Here is a 25,738-nt window from a genome sequence, read left to right as displayed (position 1 = left end):
GAGGCAGGCAGGAGGGGCCCTCCGGGAGGAGCAGGAGAGGAACGGAGGGCGTTTGCCCCACCCACTAAGGGCCGGGGAGCCTGCTGAGCTCCCAGGCTGGTCTCCTGCCCTCCAAGGCCCCTCCCTCCCCACCCCACCCCTGCTGTATTGATCCTGGGGGGATAGGAAGGAGACCAAGGGGAGAACAGGAGAGGCAGACGGGAGGGGCCCTCCCAGACCGGAGGAGCAGGAGACGAGAGGAGGGCAGTTGCCCCACCCACTCGAGCCCAGGAAGCCTGCTGGGCTCCCAGGTGAGGTCCCCTGCCCTCTGAGACCAGGGGTGGGGGGCACACCTGGGCCCCTTCTGTTCAGTTCAGCCTAAGCCCCACCCCCCACAGCCCCCAGGGCCTTTTCCAGCCCTGTGGGTACTAAGCATAGGCCCCGCCCACCACCCAAACCTCAACCTGCTTAGGCCCCATCCTTCAGAGCCAAGGCCTTCAACACCCCCCCCTTTTTTTTTCTTTTCTTTCTTCCTCTTTTTTACTATTGTGGTACTGTTGTGCCTTCCAGTTGTTGATTCATCTGTATTTTTATTTTTATAATCTTTCTAGCATATCTGTTAGTTTCCTAGTCTAATTTTACTTTTTAGTTTGGTATTGTTCTCTCTCTTTTTTTTTTGCCACCCCATGTGGTTTGCAGGATCTTGGTTCATGAGCCAGGGGTCGGGCTGAGGATCCCGCGGTGGGAGCTCTGAGTCCGAACCACTGGGCTGACAGAGAACCTCAGACCCCAGGGAATATTCATCGGAGTGAGGTCTCACGGAGGTCCTCATCTCAGCACCAAGACCCAGCTCTACCCAACAGCCTACGAACTCCAGTGTTGGAAGCCTCAGGCCAAACAACCAGTAAGACAGGAACACAATCCCACTCATAAAAAAAAAAAAAGATGAGAAAACAAAAAAGTATGTCACAGATGAAGGAGTAAGGGAAAAACCCACAAGACCAAACAAATGAAGAGGAAATAGCAATCTATCTGAAAAAGACTTCAGAGGAATGATAGTAAAGATGATCCAGAATCTCGGAAATAGAATGGAGGCACAGACTGAGAAAATACAACGAATGTTTAACAAAGATCTAGAAGAACAAACAGAGATGAACAACACAAGGATCTCATTCAGATTCGATGGAGAAGTCAAAAGCTTTTCAGACAAGCAAAAGCTAAGAGAATTCAGCACCACCAAACCAGCTTTACAACAAATGCTAAAGAAACTTCTCTAGGCAGGAAACACAAGAGAAGAAAAAGATGCACACAAACAAACCCAAAACAATTAAGAAAATGGTAATAGGAACATACATATCAATAATAACCTTGAATGTAAATGGATTAAATGCCCCAACGAACACACAGACTGGCTGAATGGATACAAAAACAAGATCCATATATATGCTGTCAACAAGAGACCCACTTCAGACCTAGGGATACTTAGAGACTAAAAGTGAAGGGATGGAAAAAGATATTCCATGCAAATGGAAATCAAAAGAAAGCTGGAGTAGCAATTCTCATATCAGATAAGATAGACTTTAAAATAAAGACTGCTACAAGAGATAAGGAGGGACACTACATAGGACTGATCAAAGGATCAATCCAAGAAGATATAACAATTATAAATGTTTACCCACACAACATAGAAGCACCTCAATACATAAGGCAAATGCTAACAACCATGAAAGGAGAAATTGACAGTAACACAATAATAGTGGGGGACTTTAACACCCCATTACACCAATGGACAGATCATCCAAACAGAAAATAAATAAGGAAACACAAGCTTTAAATGACACAACAGACCAGATAGATTTAATTGATATTTATAGAACATTCCACCCAAAAGTGGCAGAACACACTTTCTTCTCAAGTGCGCATGGAACATTCTCCAGGATAGATCACATCTTGGGTCACAAATCAAGCCTTGGAAAATTTAAGAAAACTGAAATCATATCAGGCATCTTTTCTAACGACAACACTATGAGATCGGAAATTGATCACAGGAAAAAAACTGTAAAAAACACAAATACATTGAGGCTAAACGGTGCACTACTAAATAACCAAGAGATCACTGAAGAAATCAAAGAAGAAATTTAAAAATACCTAGAAACAAATGACAACACAACGACCCAAAACCTACGGTACGCAGCAAAAGCAGTTCTAAGAGGGATGTTTATAGAAATTCAATCTCACCTCAAGAAACAAGAAAAATCTCAAATAAACAATCTAACTCTACACTTAAAACTACTAGAGAAGGGCTTCCCTGGTGGCGCAGTGGTTGAGAGTCCGCCTGCCGATGCAGGGGATGCGGGTTCGTGCCCCGGTCTGGGAAGATCCCACATGCCGCGGAGCAGCTAGGCCCGTGAGCCATGGCCGCTGAGCCTGCGCGTCCAGAGCCTGTGCTCCGCAATGGGAGAGGCCACAACAGTGAGAGGCCCGCATACCGCAAAAAAAAAAAACTAGAGAAAAAAGAACAAAGAAAACCCAAGGTCAGTAGAAGGAAAGAAATCATAAAGATCAGAGAAGAAATAAATGAAATGGACAACCATGAAGAAATGGACAAATTCTTGGAAAGGTACAATTTTCCAAGACTGAACTGGGAAAAATTAGAAAATATAAACAGACCTATCTGTAATGAAATTGAAACCATAATTAAAAATCTCCCAACAAACAAGTCCAGGACCAGATGGCTTCACAGGCGATTCCTAACAAACATTGAGAGAAGAGCTAACACTGATCCTTCTCAAACTTTTCCAAAAAATTGAAGAGGGAGAAACACTCCCAAATTCATTCTACGAAGCCACCATCACCCTGATACCACAACCAAAAAAAGATATCACAAAAAAAGAAAATTATAGACCAATATCACTAATGAACACAGATGCAAAAATCCTGAACAAAACACTAGTAAACAGAATCCAACAACACATTAAAAGGATCATACACCATGATCAAGTGGGATTTATCCCAGGGATGCAAGGATTCTTCAACATATGCAAATCAATCAATATGATACACCACTTTAAAAAATTAAGGAATAGGGGCTTCCCTGGTGGTGCAGTGGTTAAGAATCCGCCTGCCAATGCAGGGGACACGGGTTCAAGCCCTGGTCTGGGAAGATCCCACATGCCGCAGAACAACTGGGCCCGTGAGCCACAACTACTGAGCCTGTGCGTCTGGAGCCTGTGCTAAGCAACAAGAGAGGCCGCGATAGTGAGAGGCCCACACACTGCAATGAAGAGTGGCACCCGCTCGCCGCAACTATAGAAAGCCCTCGCACAGAAATGAAGGCCCAACACAGCCAAAAATAAAGAAATAATTTTTTTAAAAAATTAAGGTATAAAAACCATATGATCATCTCAACAGATGCAGAAAATGCTTGACAAAATTCAACACCCATTTATAATAAAAGCTCTCCAGAAAATGGGCACAGAGGGAACCTATCGCAACATATTAAAGGCCATATATGACAAACCCACAGCAAGCATCATACTCAATGGTGAAAAACTGAAAGCATTCCACTAAGATCAGGAACAAGACAAGGATATCCACTCTCGCCACTCTTATTCAACATAGTTTTGGAATTCCTAGCCATGGCAATCAGAAAAGAAAAAGAAATGAAAGGAATACAGATTGGAAAAGAAGAAGTAAAACTGTCACTGTGGGCTTCCCTGGTGGTGCAGGGGTTGAGAGTCCGCCTACCGATGCAGGAGACACGGGTTCGTGCCCCAGTCTGGGAAGATCCCACGTGCCGCGGAGCGGCTGGTACCGTGAGCCATGGCCACTGAGCCTGCGCATCCAGAGCCTGTGCTCCGCAACGGGAGAGGCCACAACAGTGAGAGGCCCGCGTACCACAAAAAAAAAAAAAAAAAAAAAAAAGTTCTCCGCTGTGGCCAACGTAATTCAAGATCATTCTTGGTCAGGTTACCTGCTGGGCAGCCTTAAAATAAATAGATGCTTTCACACTTCCCTGGCGGTCCAGTGGTTAAGACTCCACACTCCCAGTGCAAGGGGCACGAGTTCGTTCCCTGGTCGGGGAAATAAGATCCCGCATGCCGCAGCCAAAAAAAATAAATAAATGAAAATAAATAAAAAGATTTTAAAAATGGTTAAAATAGTAAGTATGGTGTTATGTATATTTTATCACAAGAAAAAAAGGGATGAAGTACCAATACATGCTACAACAGAGATGAACCCTGAAAACATTATACTTAAGTAAAAGAAGCCAGACATGAAAGGACATATGTTATATGATTCTATTTATATGAAATGTCCAAAATAGACAAATCTGTACGACAAAAAATAGATTAGTCATAGCCAGGGGCTGGGGGAAAGGAGGAATTAACTGCTAACAGAAATGAGGTTTCTTTTTTGGGATGATGGAAATGTTCTGAAATTAGATAGTGGTAAGCACAAAGCACAACACTGACAATACTAACAACCACTGAATTTATTATATATTTTTAAATGATAACTTACATGTTTTGTGAATTTTATCTCAAAAAAATTTTTTCGACAATAAGTCTTCCCGCAGAATGAGTAATGTAATAAAGACAGATAGATACTATCTTTTTTCTGACCTTGAGTCAGAAGTCACAAAGCATTCCTCCTGTCATATGCATTAGAAGTGAGTCCCTAAGTCTGGCCCACACTCCAAGTTAGCTTTTACACTTATATCATGAAATTCATATCATTTCAGTCTCACAACATGGGGAAGGTATTAATGACTCCATCTGCAGATGAAACTAAGGCTCAGAGAAGTTAAATTAACTTCCCCAGGCCATAAGGCCAATAGGTGGCAGAGTTCAGATTGGAACCTAGAAACAGCTGAGTCCACAACTTGTGCTCTTTACCTCTATCAGCGGTGGTTCTTAACCAGACACATCAGTTGTGAAACCACAGATGCTTGAGACCGCCTCCACCCTGCCCCGCAAACATCACTTAAATCATCATTTCTGGGGCTTGGTCCATACACTCGAATGTTTTTAAGCTCCTCAGCTGTTTCTATACACACAGAACCACCTCCCTGTGTCTGATGGTTTTGCGTTATTAATATGGGCAGCTGACTCCAGCTGGATGGTGAGTGTGTCTTGGGGGCAGGGCCCCGCCCCGAGCCTCCCTGTGACTGCCACTGAGACAGCACAATGTCTACTCGCAGGAGGGAGGCACACGGGGAATATCACTGGACATAAGGACTCAGAGCAACTGCCACCCAGAATGTCAGCTGCCAAAGGATTCCAGTGAAGAGTGCAGTTTGTGCCTGGGAGGTTCACTGGGGCCCATTTGCTGGGCAGCCCTTGCTGCCAACTGGGGCACCTCAGCTCAGCCCAGGGCAGAGCTGTCAGGAAATAACACTCTCCCCGAGTTTCCTCTCCCAGTTCCTAAACTAAGAGACCCAGCTCAGGGCCTAGAATTCACCGAGGCTTTGTGGCTGCTTGTCCAACAATCAACATGGATCACCGAAGACGACCTCGGGGCACAGGCCTGAGCCGAATCCCTGGGACTGAGTCCCGAATCCCCTGGGCCCCATTCCCTTTCCACGAGGAACTGGAGGCCAGAGAAGGAGAAGAAGGGGAGGTGTGAGGGCCACCTCACCCGAGGCCTCCTAGCTACAGGACCATGGAAAGTGAAGAGCTGACAGACAATGCTATGGGTAAGGACATGCTTCCCCCACCCCCTGCCTACCCCCCTCAGCAAAAGAGAGGTGGCTTCCTCCTTTGCCCACAGGAAACAGAGGTCAGGAAACAAAAAGCAGAGCATGTAATGGGCAGGACTGGGCTGAGGAATGAGTTTGTAAAGGGCAGGTTTCCTGTCCGCCTCAAAGGGTTGCCACAAAGAATAAGGATATAATATGTGAAAACAACCTGAAACTATGACAGGCTATCAGGAACATTAGGTGTTATTTATAAAATCAAGGGCTTACAAGGGCAGGCGCTAACCTTGCGCTAGGTGCCTTGGGAAACAAAGAGGAACTCCACATCGATTTTGACCCCAGGGAGCTGACGGTCTAGAGGAAAGACAAACTGTTGGATGGCTTTCGTGGGATTCAGAAAGATGACAAGAGCTCACAGGAAGACAGAAGGGACCCTGGGGGCATAAAGGCTGCTGAAGACCCCTGTAAAGTGATGGGGTAATTGTCAGAAGATGGAACTATACTGTGCTGGAACAAAGTTTGGTTTTCTGGCAACTTTTCAAGTCTTTTAAAAAAAAAGACACCTTTGAGACAGGCTTAAGTCACAAAACTGCCTGTTTGCCTTGCCTGCTGAAGGAGAGTAAATGGTTAGGCCTTTCTTCTCCAAATTCTCCCAGGACTTAAAAGGGCTGCAACTAAGGGCGGGGATGGGGGGGGCGGGGAGTCATGGCGCTGCTCACACAGACCACTTCAAGGAAGAAACAAGTACTGTTAGAAGTATAAAGTACAAGCCGTTCAGAGGCAGAAAAGTTCGTCTCACTTTTTTGCGAGTATAGTGTGCGGTGGCGAGGCTTTGTGGAAGAGATGACGTGAAAGGACGTCTAGCCCAGCGCAAGGGCGGGAGCACACGACACCAGTCACGGGCGACGCCACTCCGCAGAGTTGGGCTAAGCTCCCAGCTTTGGCCCGCCCCGGGGCGCATGCGCAAACGCCTGTAGGAGCTGAGCAGGCGGGGCTGACGCCCACGTGGCGGGGCGGGGTGGGGGGAGCACGGGAAGCGAGGGACAGGGGGAGCGGGGAGGGAGCGGGGAGGGAGCGGGGGAGGAGGCGGGGGAAGTGAGGAGGCGGTGCAGCTTTCTCGAGGCCGCGCTTCGGCTCCCGCGGGCATTGGGCGGGCGGTTGTAACTAGGTGGCGGCGGGAGAAGTAGTTCTCGAGCCAAGGGACGTGCGACTATCCTCGCGTAGTCATGAAGGCGCCGCGGCCGCCGCTACCCGCGACGACTTCGGCCCCTGGCCGGAGCCGAAAGCTACTGCTGCTGCTGCCGCTGCTGCTGTTCCTGCTGCCGGCCAAAGCTCTGCGGGGCTTGGAGGCGGAGGAGAGGCCCCGAACCCGCGAAGAGGAGTGCCACTTCTACGCGGGTGGACAAGTGTACCCGGGGGAGGCGTCCCGGGTTTCGGTCGCCGACCACTCCCTGCACCTCAGCAAAGCCAAGAGTAGGTGGTGCCCCGCCAAGGCGGGGTGACCGGTGGCAGAGGGAGGCGGGAGGTGGGGAGGGCCAGGAGACACGTGTACCCTGGTTACGGTGGCTACCCGGGGGCCTGGCTTGGGCGGCACCCCCTGGGCTGCCCTCGGTCCCGGGGAGAGCCTGGCTCTCTCCTTGGGGGGTGGGGGGATGGAAGGGGGTGCGAGGTGTGAAGAAAGGGATGGTTCCACTAATCAGATTTTGGAAGAAGTAGTGGTTACCCCAGAAGCCACAGATGAGGGAAAGAGGATGGCACTGGTCCTGGGCTTGCAGGCGACAAGGATGTTGTGCAAACTGAAACACTTCCTCAAACATCGCAGAGAGCCTGCAGCACATCGCGTCTGTTCTGCGATTTCGGGGAAGAATGCATTGATAAGTTGAATAATGATTCACAGAAAGTTTGATTAAACAGAAAAGTGGCCAAACAAAATGCTCGAGGGCAAACGTTTCATTTTTCTTTTTTCTTTGATTGTTGTTGCATCTTATAAAGAAGACTATTAAAAGCCACCTTCCCAAAGACCTGTGTAGTTAATGGGTATCCTTTGTGTTTCTCAGAAATGAGGAACTTGTTACAGGGTGTACTTTGGAGGCTCTTTGTAGGGAAATGGGAAAAGGGAGGTTAGAAGTAATGCATTTGGGTTGATGATAAACCTCGTGGCAAATTTGTGTCCTGCCAATTTAGCTTTTGATTATTTGCATTTCTGTCCAGTGTACACAACTAATGGCCACTTTCAGGAGGGACACGTCAGACTAAGTAGATACTGAGAAAGTTGTGGCCTGCTGCATCTGGATGTTAAGATTAGCCCAAAAAAAGTGGCTAGGGGCTAAATAAAGACTGTCCCTTACTCGCTTTTAAGTAACTTGCTTTTCCTACTGACCATTTGGCATTCTGAAGATGTGTATTTGGCTTTTGTGGTACAGTTACAAAATGCTCCTTGCCCAGGTTCAGTGAAAAAAAGTAGTGCTTCACAGTTATGAATCCCCAGTGTTAAATTGCATGTTGTTATGCCTTAGGATGGAGTGGGAGTGATAAATGAGAAAAACTGTTTCGCCTCCTTAAACATCTGCAGTTCTTTCCTACTGAAAGTTATCTTTAGATTTTTGTTTTTAAAAAAGCTAGTGTTGCACTTCTAAAATCGTATTTCCAAGTCCCATTGGTTTTACTTGCCTGGGAAGATATTTTGAAATATGTCAGCCAGTTAAGTGTTTACTGGCATTACATATATTTTCCATAACAAATCCCATCCAAGTCTGCACACGGAAGCAAAAAATAGTGGTAATAATAGATTTCCCTCTACCAGAAAACCTTCTCAAGTTTTAGGTATTTGCTATATTTCTCTCATGTGTAGGCTCATCTAGAATTAAAATTACAAGGACTTTTCACTCATAAAATGGAATGTTATGGCACTATTAAGTTCATACTTCCAAATAATTTTTAGTAACATGAAAAACTGTTCATGATCTACTGCTTCCTTTTTTAAAAAGTGGGGCACAACGTGATCCCAATTTGTGTGTTTAAAAAAGACTGGAAGGAAAGACATCAAAATGTTAACAGTAGTTAAATTGATGGGGCTTATGGGGAGAGGGGATTTCAATATTCTTCTTTATACTGCTCTGCATTTGCTTTATTAATTATATGATTTATATTTGGGACAATTTTTGTTTGTTTTTTAATACATGCACGGGGTTGCTTTGGGAATTCCATTTATAGATCTTAGCAAACTGCATTCTTTTTGCTCTATAAACTGATGACAGTTTTTTTTTTTTGAACTAACACTGCAGTTCTTAAATCAAGAACCCAAAATTTCCCAAGGGAAAAAAAAAAAGCAAGCAAGCAAGCCATATCCAGGATATGAGGGCCTGCCTTTCTACCACCTTGCCAACATTGTGGTATCATTTAACAAATCTTTACCGATTTGCTAAGCCAAATAATAACAATAAAGTATTCTATCAGTGTTTAAAAAAGAAAAAGAAAAAGGAACCCAAAATTTCCAAAATCAAGATGTTCAGAACAGAATTTTTCAGTTTTATTGGTCTTCCCAATATGCTAAAATCAGTAAGGACTATCATTGTAACACATTTTTAAAATTATAGTTAATTTATTATAGAAGATTTATTTTATTTACTTTTATTTATTTGGCCACGCCACACCACAGGGCATGTGGGATCTTAGTTCCCTGACTAGGGAGTCTTAACCACTGAACCACCAGGGAAGTCCCTGTAACACATAGTTACAATTATAACCTCACACTTGAGTAGCATTTTAAGTAATGTATATAAAGCATATATAGTTCTGTATCCTTCTGCTATCTAATTCTCCCTCCTAGCCTTTACCAAATCAGATCAAGATATTTCTGGCTCAAGATAAGGAATCACGTGTTACATATTAACTTCACAGAGAAATTAATCTTAAGTTTGTCTCTATTTTCAGAGTTACCCAAAATGCTGGATATTATACAAAATATAATAAATGCTGGCTATTAAGCCTTACTTTCTAGGAACCTTAGTCAAACTTGGAAGCAAGTATTGACTTTAATGTATGTAATGGTTCTGAAAGTTAAGTCCTATCTGAATGTGTTAACAGAAGATCAAGGTACATTATTATCAAAGCGTGTTGGCTAGACTTACAGCATGCCCTTACAAGAGAGCAGCATGAACTATTCAATTTCCATTAGGTCACTTGAAACCTGTTCAAAAGGGGTCCCCTCTGGGCTTCCCTGGTGGCACAGTGGTTGAGAGTCTGCCTGCCAATGCAGGGGACACGGGTTCGTGCCCCGGTCCGGGAAGATCCCACATGCCGCGGAGTGGCTGGGCCCGTGAGCCATGGCCGCTGAGCCTGCGCGTCCGGAGCCTGTGCTCCACAACGGGAGAGGCCACAACAATGAGAGGCCCGCATACCGGGGGAAAAAAAAAAAGGGGGTCCCCTCTTTCAAAGCCCTGGAAAATAATCCCATGCTCTGGGATTTTACGCTTCTGTCCTGATATATTTGCAGATTTCCTTTTCCTTGAATGTAGCAGCAGGTCCTCCATGTGTATGTGAGATATTGGATGAGCATTTAAATTAGTACATCTGGAATACTGCCATTAGAGAACCAAAAATCTAAATATTTGAAAGTAGGAAGTTGATTAACTTGGAGGGGTTATAGTGAAGTATCCAGCAGGGTTTAGTGAAGGGGTGGAATGTAGGGGGTCTGTGAGCATGAATAGGAAAAAAATCTTTATTTTCACTAACCTCCCACTGAAATTTGGCATTTCTTTCCATTATGGACATCAGCAACAAACCACCTTGGCTTCAGCAGTACTTGCTTGTAGTTGTCTCCAGTAGAGTCACAGATATTTTCATGCCACATTATGGTTGTTGCAAGTGTCCTGAAACATCATTTACACCCATCACAGTCTTGGGTAGTTACTAGATCACTGCTAGATCTTGCAGTTTTAAAGTGTTAATAAAAGGGCACAAATATTAATATATCACCAGTTTGTTTTTTGATCGTTTTGATAATTGCATTTCAATGTAATTGGTTTCCTTTGCAATTCTAAATATTTTATGCATTCAGTAACACTATTCTGAGAAGTCCGTCAGCATCACCAGACTGCTAAAGAGGTCCAAAGATTCTGAAGCCTTGATTTTTAGTGATTTCCTAAAGATGTCCTTCTGTCATCCCACCAACCTTCTCATTGTTAAAGAACATCATATATTTTTCTTTCTTAGTTACCAAGCCAGCACCTTATTGGGAAGGAACAGCCGTGATAAATGGAGAATTTAAGGAGCTGAAGTTAACTGATTATTATGGGAAATACCTGGTTTTTTTCTTCCACCCACTTGACTTGTAAGTAATACATGTACATAGCAGCTAGTAAAACCTCAGTCATTATCAATCATTATTCAACAACATCAAATAGTTAGAAATTATTTTATTTAGCACTTGTTCTTAAAGGGAAAACGGAGATGAGATTTTTCAAGAAGGTAACATCTTGAATATATTTCAGAATCATAAACCATTGACCCCAGTACTTGTATCTACATGATTATGTTATCATAATGTAATCATTAGAGGAAAGCCACATTTATATTCATTAAGCTATACTTACTAAGGCAAGAAAATGGACTGAGAATATTTTAGAAAGCATTTAATAGCAAGACATGCCACAAATCTGTTTCTCTGTTAACTTGAATGTTTATAAGCCTTTTTCTCTGGTGATGCCATTTAACTATGGTTTTACTATTTTATTCTTTGCTACATCTGTTGTTTTTCTGTGATTTGAACATTTTCCTGAAAATACTGGATATGCTTAAGGAATAATACCTATTAATATAAATTATGGTTATGGGGGTAGTTCTCTTTAACTCTGGCCGTGAGCACTTTTGTAGATAGAAAGTTGACTCAAAGTAAATACTCTTGGAACTTTATTCACATTGAGGATTTAACTTTGTTTTTCAAATTCCATGAAAGTAAAAAGATAGAAAAGAGAGTTATCGCAACTTTTATCTTTTTTGTTTGAATATATTTTTTGGTTACAAAAGTAAATAGAAGATTCTTCTGTCTTTGCCACCGTATATTAAGGTCATTTTTACATTAGGAGTAATCTAGAACTAAGTAAATATATTTTAAACTTGCAGGGAGGATATACTTAAGCTCATATCTTTAGGTTGTCTCTAGGCCAGAGGTCAGCAAAGTTTTTCTGTACAGGGCCAGATAGTAAATATTTTAGTCAAAAGTGATCTTCATTGCAACTACTCAGTTTTGCCTTTGAAGCACAAAACAGTCATAGACAATAATGAATGAGTGTTGTTGTGCTCCGTTGAAAGTTTATTTACAAAAAATAAGATAGGCTAGATTTGGACTGTGAACTGAAGTTTGCTGACCCCTACTCTAAATCCAAATAGAATTCTAATAAAAATTTGTACATTGAGGCTAAAACAAATCATGAATCTGCATAATATGTAATCTTTTAAATTAGTAAGAACTTGCTTCTTTCTAATCAACTTGTACTATGGCTTGACTAGCTAAAATGTATTATATAACTTAACTTCAAATAGAAACCAGAAGTAGAAATTTTAATATATATAAAATGATAGGCCTTCTAAATTCATGCTGTAAAACTGAAAAGCAACACATACGTTAAATATATTTGATGCTAAACCTGAATTTTGAAATTAGTGTAACATAGACAAATATGCTATTTCTCCAGTGTTATTTAAAACTCCATAATGAATAAGATATATCTAATTAAAGCATGATGTTAGCAGTGGTCTTCTGGGGCAAGGAGCTGAGAGAGCTTCTTTCTGTTGTTTCTGTGTAATGCCTGCCGGACTGGGCCTGGTTAGAGAAGGAAGAATCCTGGGACATTTGCCATAGTCTGCAAGGAAGAAAGTCAAAATTCTGCCGAGATTCTGCAGAATTTCAGTTTTCTGCCTAAACTTTAAGTTGGGCCAGTATGTCTCTAGGTAGCATTTCTTGGAATAATAGGAAGGAGGGCAGGGGCCGATCATTCCTACCTTTTGGAAAATATTAAAAATACATGTCATAGGCCAGGTTTCCAGGGACATAATCTGGATTAGAATTGTCTGCTTGCATATGGCAGTCCTCCACTCGAACAAGTGAAACATTTGAAAAGCCTGTATTGGGCTGTGGTAGGAACTTGTTGTCCTCTAAGTCTGTTTTCCAGACTTTCTTGACGACACATGGTAGGAAATAGGTTTTTCATTGCCGCCCAATACACTTACACATACAAGGTAATATTTAGTCTGTATGTACCGGTATAGTCATGCTCCTTAAAATACTGAACAACTTCCATACCAACCCCCTCCCCAAGTTGGCCCTCCCACCTAGTCCCTTTCAGAAACCTCCAGAGAGAGCTAAAGCCAACCTTGAGTTAAGGTGGTTAAATATTTTTAATATCACTCCTGAATACACACATATATATGCACTTATATATACATATATATGCTTTATAACTTACCCTTACTGTGTGTGATACATGTGTGATCATACTTTCTATTTCACTTTTTTAAAATGTTGGTTGGAACTCAATAAATTGGCTTAAGGAGTCCCTATCACTGCTTGAAAAATACTACCCTAAGGTAATATTCTCTAAATATGCCTGCCCTTCTGACAACGGGACTGGGAGATGAGGTAGTAAGTAGAAGAGGACCTTATCAAGAAAGGGAGGCGGGTGGGAGAGTATTTCCTCATCTCCAAAATAGAGATAGGTCCATCTAGCTCATAGGGTTGGCATAGGAAGGCTAAAAAAAATAGTGAAACAATGTAAAATTTGTATTGATCCTTTGAAAGCTATAAAGTATTACTGAATAAAAGCTAATAAAATGGGGGATGCTACCATAAGGGAGAAGGGAACATTGGTTGACCACTGATGCATTAAGTTATAAAAGTAAAGTTTATCAAGATGTAATTGGGAACTCTATAATATACTTTTTAAATTAAATAAGATTTGATCAAATAACCATTTCTTAGACTACTCCATCTTGAGAAGCTTCATATATAAAATTGTTCTTAATGTGTGTTTTTATATACTAAAGGTGTTTATAAAAACAAAATCATTTGAAACTAAGTATATGTGTATTTTGAGAATAATTTTTTTTTTTTAACTTTCAGCACTTTTGTGTGTCCAACTGAAATCATCGCCTTTGGTGATAGAATTGAGGAATTCAGATCGATAAACACTGAAGTGGTAGCATGCTCTGTTGATTCACAGTTTACCCATTTGGCCTGGTCAGTATCTTAAACTTAATATTTGTAGGGAAGAAAATGGACAAACTCTTAAATTATGGGCAGACAACTCTTAACATGACAGGAATATAGAGGAGCTCCAGTGGCACAGTCAGTCAGCACATGGTACTTGTATGACAGGAATATAGTTATTTATCAGACAGTTCAGGAATAAATTTATCTGAGAGCTGCTAGTTCAATGAAGGTTCAGTAAAAATGCTTAAGGATTTTATAGGACATTTCAAATTTGGGGGAAAAAAAAGTTAAATTCAAAAGATGTAATATCCATAGCAAAAACCACTGAATTGTATGATTACTTTATTATCATAAATTGGGTAACCTTAATCTGGAGAAATAAAATCTAAAATACCATGTCTCTCTGTTACACAGTTGTCTAGTATTAAGTCAAACTCAAAAGAGCTTTTATAATTACTTTTTAAGAAGCAATGATTTTTTAAATTAATGCTTTAAATAATTTTTTAAAATTCATTAAACATGAAAAGATGCTCCGTCTAATTAATTGCAGAGAACTTACAGTAAAATGACAAGAGATGCCATTTTTTTCCTCTGTCTGGCCAAGAGTTGAAATATTTAAGAATTTCATCCAATGTTGACAAAGGTGTGAAAAAATGGTACTTACACAAACAGTTGATTCAGCATTTCTGGAGAGCAGTTAGGCAACATGTTTCAAACATTGAAATGTTCATGTTGATGTGAGTTTTGTTTTGTTTTATAAATTTATTTATTTACTTATTTTTGGCTGCATTGGGTCTTTGTTGCTGAGCGCGGGCTTTCTCTGGCTGCGGCGAGCAGGGGCTACTCTTCGTTGTGGTACGCAGGCTTCTCACTGCGGTGGCATCTCTTGTTGCGGAGCACGGGCTGTAGGCTTGCGGGCTTCAGCACGCAGGCTCAGTAGCTGTGGCTCATGGACTCTAGAGCTCAGGCTCAGTAGTTGTGGAGCACGGGCTTAGTTGCTCTGTGGCATGTGGGATCTTCCCGGACCAGGGCTCGAACCCATGTCCCCTGCATTGGCAGGAGGATTCTTAGCCACTGCGCCACCAGGGAAGTCCCTAATGTGAGTTTTTAACAGCATCCATAATTTTGTTCACAAAATTTTTGCACAATATCGTTCAGAATTATTTTGCTTTTAAAATTTAACACTCAATTCATTAAAGTAACAAAGTCAAAACAGGTTTTTCTCCATTTACAGTTTTATGTATATAAATATATATACATATACGTGAATATATATTTGTATATATAACTGTAAATGTATATAAATTATAATTGTAAATTATACATACACACATATATGTATGTAAGTAAAAGTTTAATTGGTTCAGGAGCTACAATTTAATTTACATTTCCTTAAGTAATTAATTCTCTTAAGTATTTTAAGATGCAGTTATATATTTAATATATTTAAGCATCTCAATTTTCAGACAAACTTTCCCAAGAACTTAAGTAATTCTTGCAAATCTAATAAATAAATAGGTGTGTCTTAAGTCCTTTAAAAATGTTTCTTTACTAGTTATAAACTAAAATTTCAGATTACACATTTTGAATTGGAATCATAAAGTGAATCTGTTATTTTAATATGCCAAATCTCTTAAATATTATAAATAATTTAGTATACAAATATATACTGATTATTTCTTAATATAAAAATATTTAAACTATGGGTTTAATTTGCTTCATCATTTCTATAGTAATTCTAAATCTTTGCAGGATTAAAACACAAATCCACTAAGGAGAAAGTTATGTCATCCCAAATAATTTGGGATTGCTTTCCCAAGGAATTTTGGGGGATACATTCTCAGCTGGATAGGTTTCATATCAACCAGAGATTTCTACTTGGATGTCAGAACTGGGAATGCAAACATCTGGAGCAACAGTTCCCTGTTTCCTAACGGCTACATCAGTGTCCTACCATGAGGGCCCCAACCCACATCCCCCAGTTTCAAGTTGCAGAATACTTAAATCTGAAGACTGATGAGTCTGAGATTACAGCTAACTTCCTTGCTGCTTCAAGTGGACTTTGCATTTCTTGTCTCTCAGAATATTAAAATGCCATCCAGTCGTATCCTGCTTATCTCACAAGGCTTTGTCTTGCAATCACAATTCTAAGGTTATGCTTATGACAGTGCATATCCTTTGATCCATAATTCCACTTCTAGGAATTAATCAGACAAGTATACAAAGTTGAGAATTATCAGGATTTTCCAGCAGTGTTTATAAAAGCAAAAAAAATGGAATCAGTTTAAATGACTGTCAGTAGAGATTAGTAACATATATTATGTCTGTACATTAAAAATGTGATGTGTATCTCCATATTTAGTGTTTAAAGGATATGAATACATTGTTAAGGAGAGGGAGAGGCAAGAAAAATAGAATGTATATTAGCCTGTCTTTGTTAGAGAATGTGTGTGTTGTGTGTTTGTGTGCAATATGCAAAGAAAGAGTGCTGTTTTAATATATGCCATTTACTTAACCCTGAAAGGTAAATTTTCTGTTACAGGATTAATACCCCTCGAAGACAAGGAGGACTTGGGCCGATAAGCATTCCACTTCTTTCAGATTTGAACCATCAGATCTCAAAGGACTATGGCGTATATCTGGAAGACTCGGGCCACACTCTTAGGTACCTTTCAGTGGTTTTACATTATGACAAATATGAATATATTTGTAATCCTCCTTGAAATGGAGCTAGAAGATACAAGGTTTGATCAAGAAATATTTGCTCTACTTGCAAAAATGTTGTAGATACCATTAAAAATAATTGGTACGTGCCCAACTTAAGCTATGTGAGTGTCATAGACTGTTAGAGCCAGAAGATTATTTAGAGGTCTTTGACCAACCCTGTCATTTTACATAAAAAACAGATTCAGAGTTCCATGGACTTAGCCAAAGTTACTGTAGTTAATTGCAGAGCCCAGACGTGAACCCAGGTCCCCAAATGGTTTGTCCATTTCTTTCTCCTCTTTTCCAAACTGACTCTAGTAATGGTTTTTCTAAATACAAGTATCATAGTATTTAGCAAACCTGTCTTTGGAGTAGGAAAAATTAAGGAAATATTTTACCCAACAACCCTCATTGAGTTACTTGAGTTAATAAATACTGATAGAATTCTTTGAAAAAAGGGCAACTTCAGCTTGAAACAGTTTTAATTTTCTTATATATTGTTGATATGCTTTGCAGTGCTAAGTTTTTTTAATGTTTTATGTGAAGGTGTCAGTATTTTATAATCCTGTGGGTTTCATATAACAGCCTTATTGAGATATAATTCACATACCATACAACTCACCCATTTAAAGCATACAATTCCGTGGTTTTTAGCATATTCAGAGTTGTGCAACCATCACCACAATCAATTTTAGAACATTTTCATTGCTCCAAAAAGAAACCCCATCCCCATTAGCAGTCACTCCACATTTCACCCAGTCCCCCTCCCCTAGCCCTACACAACCACTAATCTACTTTATGTCTTTCTAGTTGCCTATTCTGGACATTTCATATAAATGGAATCCTACAGTATCTGCTCTTTTATGACTAGCCTCTTTCACTTAGCATAATGTTTTCAAAAAAGGTTCATCTGTATTGTATCATGTGTCACTACCAAGTTCCTTTCTTTTTTTTTTTTTGGAAACTGACAAAGGATTAATCTCCAAAATTTACAAGAAGTCTGTAATGGTTTCTGCCTAGAGTTTATTACTAAGTTAACTCCCAAAGAGTAAATATGCCACTAAAAAGATTGAGGCACTTTTAAAATTTAGAATTATTTGAACATTAACCAAGTAAAATTATCTAATATTAGCTATTTTATGTGATTTGAACCGTTTTTTTAATTTTTTATTTTCATCAAAGTAATATATGCACATAGTTTTTAAAAGTCACATTTTCTTAAACAGTCCTCTCCTTACTCTTAGCCCTGCTTCATGGAGGAAGCTACTTTCAGCCCTTTAGCTACTGCTTGCATTATTTGACTCCATATTTCTAAATAGTATCTTATATAATACATCTCCTGGATATATCAATTTTGGTATTATTTTTCATGGTAAATAGGACTTTATCTTTCTTACATCATCCCCAAATTAATTTTCCCAGTATAATGTGTCACAATTTTGGATTAAGTCAATATTCAGTGTTTATATAAATATTGTTCACTGCTAAGCTTTTAAGTGTAGTGTGCTGAAGATTACCTTCCCCTCTGGCAAATTTTTTTATTTTCTTGTAGCTAATAAACTACTTCATTTCTTTCATTCCCTTAGTTTTCTATATATCCATCACTAATTATTCCTAAATTTCACACCTGGATTGTAACCCCTCTAAGTACTGCATTTTTCCTCTGTCAGTTTTTTTCCTCCATCCTCCTGCTTCCAGTCAGACTGATGGCTCGCTAGGCCTGCTACATAGCTGTTGTCCTAGCACTTTATGCACCAGCATCCTGGGACGTTCCTTCACCTCTTCTCTATTAGATACCCAATTTTCTGGCTCCCATGCCTGCCTGCCTTCTTTATGTAATCCTTTGTTATGGTGAAGTACATCCTCATAGCTTCCTAATACAAGGTCATTGGAAGGTAAAATGCTTGAGGGCCTTCTATGTCTGAAAATGTTTTTATTCTGCTCTCATGCTTGATTAATAATGTGGCTGGGTATAGAATTCTAGATTGAAAGGCATTTTCCTGTGGACATTTGAAAGCATTGCCCTGATACCTTTAGCTTCTGGGGCTGTTATTGAGATGTCTGTTGCCACTTTAATTTCATACTTTTTGTAAGAATGATCTGTCTCTGCTCTGTGGAAGAGACATATGTACATATTACACCAAGTATGGCAAATGCCTTAGTCTCATAGTCTACCAAAGAAGCAGTTAACAAAATCAGAAAACAGAAGCTACAATTTGCTACCAAAGAAAAGGCAGATTTGTTTTTGTGTGGTGTGTGTTGGTATGATGTGCCTTACAGAGGCAAGATCAAAATTTCCGATCAGGGTCACTTACTTCAGAACAGACTTGATCACCTCTGATGAGAATTTTCAACTGTAAACGTAGTACATGAAAGAATACCCTTATGAGTAGTAATTAACAATTTTGCCTGAGTTTGGCCAAGTTGATATGGTCTAAGGAGATTGAGCCCTAGTTAGTTCAGACGTTGAGTTGCTCATTCAAAAAAGGTGTTGTAGAATGAGCAACACTTCAGTAATGTTTAACATGATCATGGAATAAGATTTCATGTAATAGATATGTAATGCCATGTATTTCTACTAAATATATATATATATATATATATATATATATATATCATCATTATTTTAATACTTGTACACAAGCAATTAGCCCTAGTACCCGAGATCCTTTTCTAATCCAAAGTATTGGGTTGAAATCCATGTTGACTGAAATAAATAGATAGTAAAATCCTTTGACAATTTTTATCTCTAGTATACTTTAACTCTTACAGTGCCACCCCTATCTCAATAGCAGGTCTTTTAGGTTGAACTATCTCATTATTCCCCAGGCCTTAGTAGTGAATCACATATAGAAAGATTCAGAAAGAAAGGCAACTTCATATTGGTGACTTTGTCTTTTTCCACCACTGAAAAAGGAAATGCAAAGACATTCTAAACAGCCAGTGAGAAGAAACATGGATCACTCCTTCACCCAAAGGAAGGCTCTGCTAGGTAGTTTAGTCATTTCATTTACAGTACAATCCCAAACCTAGTACATGTCAAGATTCAACTGATAATACTACAGTACATTTCACAGACAAAAACAAATTATTAAAGCTACCGTTTGTAACAGTGATAATCCCAAAATATACAGTAGATAAGTGTGGGTATGGGGGTGTGTGCATGTGCATACCAGTCAAGTAGGTAAGTAGTGAGTTTTTGGTTCTGTATAACATCCTTCTGTGTGAGCGGTACAGGGATTCACATTAACTAATATTTTTCTTGACTGAGAACAAATGTCCTCACCTTACCATTCTTATGTTTTACAGAGGTCTCTTCATTATTGATGACAAAGGAATCCTAAGACAGATTACTCTGAATGACCTTCCTGTGGGTAGATCTGTGGATGAGACACTGCGTTTGGTTCAAGCATTCCAGTACACCGACAAACATGAAGAAGGTATCCTTCCCTTCTAACCATTATAGCCTCTTGATTTTTTAGTTTGAGAGATACTAGCATAATTAGTTTGGTTTCTTATCTTACAAGTAATTTTCATGGTTCCAAAGTCTTCTGATTGTTTTCAGATTATTAGGTCTTTTAAGCAGATCAAATTATAATTTAAAGTGCTTTTAACAAGATATCACTAATATATTCTACTTACTGAATAGGATGGACAAAATATTATTTTCATAGTCCTTCTGGTTAAGCTCAGAGAAGTTTCTGCTACTGTAATTTTTCAAATTATGTTTCTATAAACTTAAAATGCACCAGCCAATCTGGCAGTATCTAGTAATGTAGGTTTTATTTGCATGTTTACATTATTTGATTTAGCTTTTTTTTACTCAGAGTAATTCAGAAATCCTTAAGGTTATTCAGTATCACACTTGTAATCTGTCATTTCATCCTTTCACTTCAAGTTTTTGTAGTAGCCAAATGGAAAAAGTCAGATCTTCTTAAAATAGAACACATGGGCTTCCCTGGTGGCGCAGTGGTTGAGAGTCCGCCTGCCGATGCAGGAGACACGGGTTCGTGCCCCGGTCCGGGAAGATCCCACGTGCCATGGAGCGGCTGGGCCCGTGAGCTATGGCCGCTGGGCCTGCGTGTCTGGAGCCTGGGCTCCGCAACGGGAGAGGCCACGGCAGTGAGAGGCCCGCGTACCGCAAAACATAAATAAACAAACAAATAAATAAATAAATAAATAAAATAGAACAGAACACATGTTATATATTCCTTTCAAAAGTGTAACTCAGTGCCTGAGTCAGGGTGCACTCTAAATCAAGGGGAAATCCTGCCTTCCAAATAATGTTAAAGTCTCTTCTGACAAACAGTGAACCATGGCATCAGTAAAAATACTGCAGGACATAGCAGATAAGCTTAAGGGAATGTACATTCAAGGAATTTTTGCTGCACCCAGACCTTTCAGTTTACCAGATTCCCAAACTTTCCAACTGTATTAGAGGAACACTCAATTTTGTTTCTTCTATTGTAAATGTAACTAAACATAATTGACAAAAGTGAGAATAGATTAGCTGCCTGCTGATAAGCTCCATGACTAAAATTTCTTGCTGCAAGCCAGTAGGCTAACAGAAGTCAAGTGTTCTGTAGCAATGTTCTCATTAATATAGGCTCTATTTTCAGTTTCATTTGGAAAAAGAAAACACAAGAGCCGCTAAAGAGAACTGAACTCTGTTTTTATTTATTTATTTATTTATTTTTGCAGTACGTGGGCCTCTCACTGTTGTGGCCTCTCCCGTTGCGGAGCACAGGCTCCGGACGCGCAGGCTCAGCGGCCATGGCTCACGGGCCCAGCCACTCCGTGGCATGTGGGATCTTCCCAGACCGGGGCACAAACCCGTGTCCCCTGCATCGGCAGGCGGACTCTCAACCACTGCGTCACCAGGGAAGCCCTGAACTGTTTTTAAACTGTCTTTTGCCAATTTTTGTTTCTTTCAGTGTGCCCTGCAGGATGGAAACCTGGTAGTGAAACAGTAAGTCAAATTGATTTTTCTGTTAAGAGGATGGCTGGGGCAAAAAAAAAAAAAAAAAGCCAACCCTAGGATAATCTTTCCTTGTAATAGAACTGCCTTGATTTTGTAAATGAAGTAAACATTGCTAGGCAGAACTCATAAGACTACAGGCATTCTTTGGACTGTACGGAGAGTAGCTGAAACTGGGAAAGCAGAATATGGGACCTGACGCTGTGAATTTTAAAGCCAAGTATACAGAGAAAGATACCATTAAAAAGGCGGGGGGACAATGGAGACGTGGTAGAATCAATTCAGGGCAAAGAAGACAGTCACAAGAAAAACCTTCAGTGTATATTAAAAGCTTTTAAGAAAATCTGGCTTACTGGGGGCAGACACCAAAAACAATGGGAACTACAAACCTGCAGCCTGAGAAAAGGAGACCCCAAACACATTAAGTTAAGCAAAATGAGAAGACAGAGAAACATACAGCAGATGAAGGAGCAAGGTAAAAACCCACCAGACCTAATAAATGAAGAGGAAATAGGCAGTCTACCTGAAAAAGAATTCAGAGTAATGATAGTAAAGATGATCCAAAATCTTGGAAATAGAATGGAGAAAATGCAAGAAACGTTTAACAAGGATTGAGAAGAACTAAAGAGCAAACAAACAACGATGAACAACACAATAAATGAAATTTAAAATTCTCTAGAAGGAATCAGTAGCAGAATAACTGAGGCAGAAGAACGGATAAGTGACCTGGAAGATAAAATAGTCAAAATAACTACTGCAGAGCAGAAGAAAGAATGAAAAGAATTGAGGACAGTCTCAGAGACCTCTGGGACAACATTAAATGCACCAACATTTGAATTATAGGGGTCCCAGAAGAAGAAGAGCAAAAGAAAGGGTCTGAGAAAATATTTGAAGAGATTATAGTTGAAAACAATCAGATTAATTAACAAATCCATCATCTCACAGTTAGCCTTTTTTGTGTGGGGTGAGAAGGCTTAAGATCTACTCTTCTAGCAAATTTCAGGTATACCAACAGTATTAACTATAGTCAACCGTGCTGTGCCATGAGTTGACTGAGCAATGTGGAGTCCCTCGTGACCACAGGGAGGGCAGCAGGTGGTTTGAGGATAGGGCAAGGGTAGGATGAGGAAAAGGAGATGAAGTATGAACTAGTTCAAGAACTACAGCTGTGAAGGGAAGAAGGAAAGAAGGAAAGAAAACAGCTGGAGAGGGGGATGTAGGATCAGAAAAGGTTTGGTGGTGGTGTTTCTTTGAAGATAGATGTATTTTTCATCTCCATTGCACAGGCCTCCTGATATGTCTCCCAGACCTCAGTTTCTCTCCTCTCCAACACATGTCATTCTGCAGACTGGAACCTCTTAGTGGCTCTGCAGTACAAAGTCCTCATGCTCGGGCGCAGCCTTCAAGCTTCTGCGTTCTCTCTTTCCACTGCCTCTCCCTGGTCATCGTCCCATGATTCACACACGCACATACACATGCACACATGCTATGCTCCCACCAAATCACGTGACTCATCTTTCCCCAAACTAAGCCCTACTCTGTCACGCTTTTGTGCCTTTGCTCAGGTCTTTCTTTCTGTAGCCTGGAGTAACTCTCTCCCCTTCCCTAAATTCCCCAAATTCTTCTTCCAAGACCAACTTAAATGCTACTTCCACTCTGAGGCCTTCCCTGATGCCACCTCTGCCTCTGTTGAGTCACAGAGCCAGTGTCCTAGTTTTGTGTGTTGCATCAAAAGCAGTTATGTACACGTACATCTTCCCCACGTGCTTGTACGAGCCTCCAAGGCTGGGACTTCGGTGGTTACCACTGGATCCCCCACTGTGCAGCACACTGTTGGCACCCAGTGGTTATGCCATAAGTACTCTTGAATTGAATTGAAATGCAGAGAGATTATATATTGGCAAAGACAAAATATTCCTGGAGTGATGCCTGAAATTAGGTAACATTTATTTTATGCTGAAGAAAATGCATATAGCACTATCATAAGCTGATTATAATAAATTACAAGTTTATTTTTTTATATAGGGATAGATGTACTTTGCCTGTAACTAGCAAGTAACAGTTAATGTGAGAAATTAGAAACCTAGGAGGTTTCTAAGGCTGTAACGCTCTAGGAGGGAACACTTTTTCTTTCAGAGTATTTATTTGTCCATTCACTAAATAGGTACTCATGTGGTTTTTAGAGCACTTCTTTTACTTTGCGGTTTGAGATTAAAAGGTTACAGTTCTGGACCTCCAAGCAATCCATCTGAACCCACTGCCCCCTTTTCAGGTTGTAGCATACCATCACTTCATCAGCAGATAATTTTTAAAATACATTAACATCTGTAGCCATGCTCTCTCAACATGTTTGATTTTACACCATACCTGAAGATGCCATGAAAGCCTGGTGGCAAAGAGAAGAGCTGTAAGTAAATTTGAGGGTGCCTGAGTACAGATGTTAATTTACTAGCAAATTATCTGCCTTCTGGGATAGCTGAGATTAGCAGGACAAATCCAGTTTTTCCTAAATATATATGATATAATTTGGTACACAAAATAATCTTTATCTTTAGTCAAGAGATAAGCAACTAATGTCAGACTACTGTTGATATACTTTGGTTTTTAAAATGAATAACTTGCTTTTTTTCTTTAACAGATAATCCCAGATCCAACTGGAAAGTTGAAGTATTTTGATAAACTGAACTGAAAAATACTTCCTCGGGTCATGATGCTTGAAACTTCTCAGTAAAGTTCACTGTTTTATTACCACATTGTGTTGCAGTAGTAATTTCTTGAATAATATAAAAATCCATGTCAGGGTCCAAAGATATTTAGTGTTTGTTAGACACTGATGCCAAAAGGTAGGCAGTTATTCTCTATCTTTCCAAAATACAAAAATGTCAGACTGACTCAAACTCGTAACAAGAGTAATAACATTAATGGAGTACATGCCATCTACCAGGCATTGTGTTAGGAGGTGAGGTGCATTATTTCACTTAATTCTCACAGGAACTCTTTGAATTCTTTATTTTACAGATAAGGAAACAGCTAGCTAAGGTAGACTCAGTCTTTGAACCCAGACAGGCTAATTTCTAGTTTCGGGGCTGTTACCACTCCACTGTGGCTCACCTCTCTGTACCTTTGAGGGTGGCAGGAAAGAATAGGTTATGAGCACAGTCACCTTCTATAGCGTCTGGTAGGGACGGTGAACCGCAGACTCTCTGTATACAACATAAAGCCCCTTGGTTCCTCCTTTTTTCTAAATTTACATTTACAGCTTGTACTAAATCTATAAGTAACAACTTACATGTTTATATTAACAATGGGCGTTCCTTGGTGGCTTGGTGTTTAGGATTCCGGGCTTTCACTGCCGTGGCCCGGGTTCAATCCCTGGTCGGGGAACTAAGATCCTGCAAGCCGCGTGGTGCAGCCAGCCAAAAAAAAAAAAAAAAAGGTATTTAGTTTAACAGAAGTTGAATCCCTAAGTATATGTAGCCAGCTATTCACAAATGACCACATATAAAGCTGAACTCCAGTGGAACTTTGTCACCCCAGTATGGCAATGGCTTTACTATAATTATATACATGCCATGTAGTTTAAGGGAACTGGGACCCGAGAGCATCTGCCTCGTCCTGTCTTCCACGCTAATCCCCTCTCAACACTCGCAAAAAGCCCCTCGCCCCAGGGGAGGCCGTCCTAGAGTTGGGGATGTCCCTGGCCTCCTGGCTGACGCTCTGAGTTCTGTCATAAACGGCAGGGGATTAGTGACAGGCATTCGGACATGGACACGGGAATCCAACTGCCATTTATAACCCTTTGCTATAGCAAAGTATGTTCTAAGTGCTAGCAGTCAACATTTTAGAAGCCAACTATTAGTAAAGTTGAAGACTGCTACTACTTTGGTGTTCAGACAGGTTTGTGATAATCCTGTCAATCAATACTTGAAATACAGTTGGAATCTTATTCTCAGGTTTCCTCTTTCCAATCTGAAAAGTACAAATTTTTTTACTCATGGAATAAGCCTGTATCTTCTTGATTAATAGTTTCCATTCTTTGGAGCTTTTCTAGCCTCATGTTCATTTTAGATATGTTTACAAGGAAGACAGCTATTTTTGGATCCATTCAAAAAAGCCAGTCATTAATGTTTTCGTTCAACTTTCAGGAACTATTGATCACCTTCTCTAA

The 25,738-nt window shown here is 40.2% G+C and overlaps 2 protein-coding genes across 2 annotated transcripts in view; one reads left to right on the top strand and one right to left on the bottom strand.

Moving 5' to 3' along the window:
- LOC308608555 (uncharacterized protein) overlaps nt 1-6,644 on the bottom strand; it is a 934,308-nt gene extending 927,664 nt beyond the window's left edge. Inside the window, exon 1 of the mRNA XM_081221773.1 lies at nt 6,477-6,644. The gene's annotated coding sequence lies outside the window, so the exon portion shown is untranslated. The remainder of the gene's footprint in view (nt 1-6,476) is intronic.
- A 136-nt stretch (nt 6,645-6,780) lies between these two features.
- PRDX4 (peroxiredoxin 4) lies at nt 6,781-24,323 on the top strand. Its single transcript, XM_081222470.1, has 7 exons — nt 6,781-7,150; nt 10,892-11,009; nt 13,797-13,913; nt 16,429-16,551; nt 19,902-20,032; nt 21,527-21,561; nt 24,209-24,323. The coding sequence occupies exons 1-7, from the start codon at nt 6,904-6,906 to the stop codon at nt 24,257-24,259; spliced, it is 822 nt and encodes a 273-aa protein (XP_081078596.1). The 5' UTR covers nt 6,781-6,903; the 3' UTR covers nt 24,260-24,323.
- The last annotated feature ends 1,415 nt before the right edge of the window (nt 24,324-25,738 follow it).

Source organism: Mesoplodon bidens (genome assembly GCF_964165515.1).
Source record: "Mesoplodon bidens genome assembly, chromosome: X".
NCBI classification, from domain to species: Eukaryota; Metazoa; Chordata; class Mammalia; order Artiodactyla; family Ziphiidae; genus Mesoplodon; species Mesoplodon bidens.
The sequence above is the reverse complement of the archived record's forward strand: the minus strand, read 5'-3'. Positions and strand labels throughout refer to the sequence as shown.

Bases quoted from the DNA above. Each gene is read 5' to 3' on its own strand.
- PRDX4 (XM_081222470.1), top strand. From the start codon at position 6,904: ATGAAGGCGCCGCGGCCGCCGCTACCCGCGACGACTTCGGCCCCTGGC. The intron at 13,914-16,428 runs GTCAGTATCTTA...TTTCTGTTACAG, and splicing joins CAGTTTACCCATTTGGCCTG to GATTAATACCCCTCGAAGAC. The intron at 21,562-24,208 runs GTAAGTCAAATT...TTTCTTTAACAG, and splicing joins GGAAACCTGGTAGTGAAACA to ATAATCCCAGATCCAACTGG.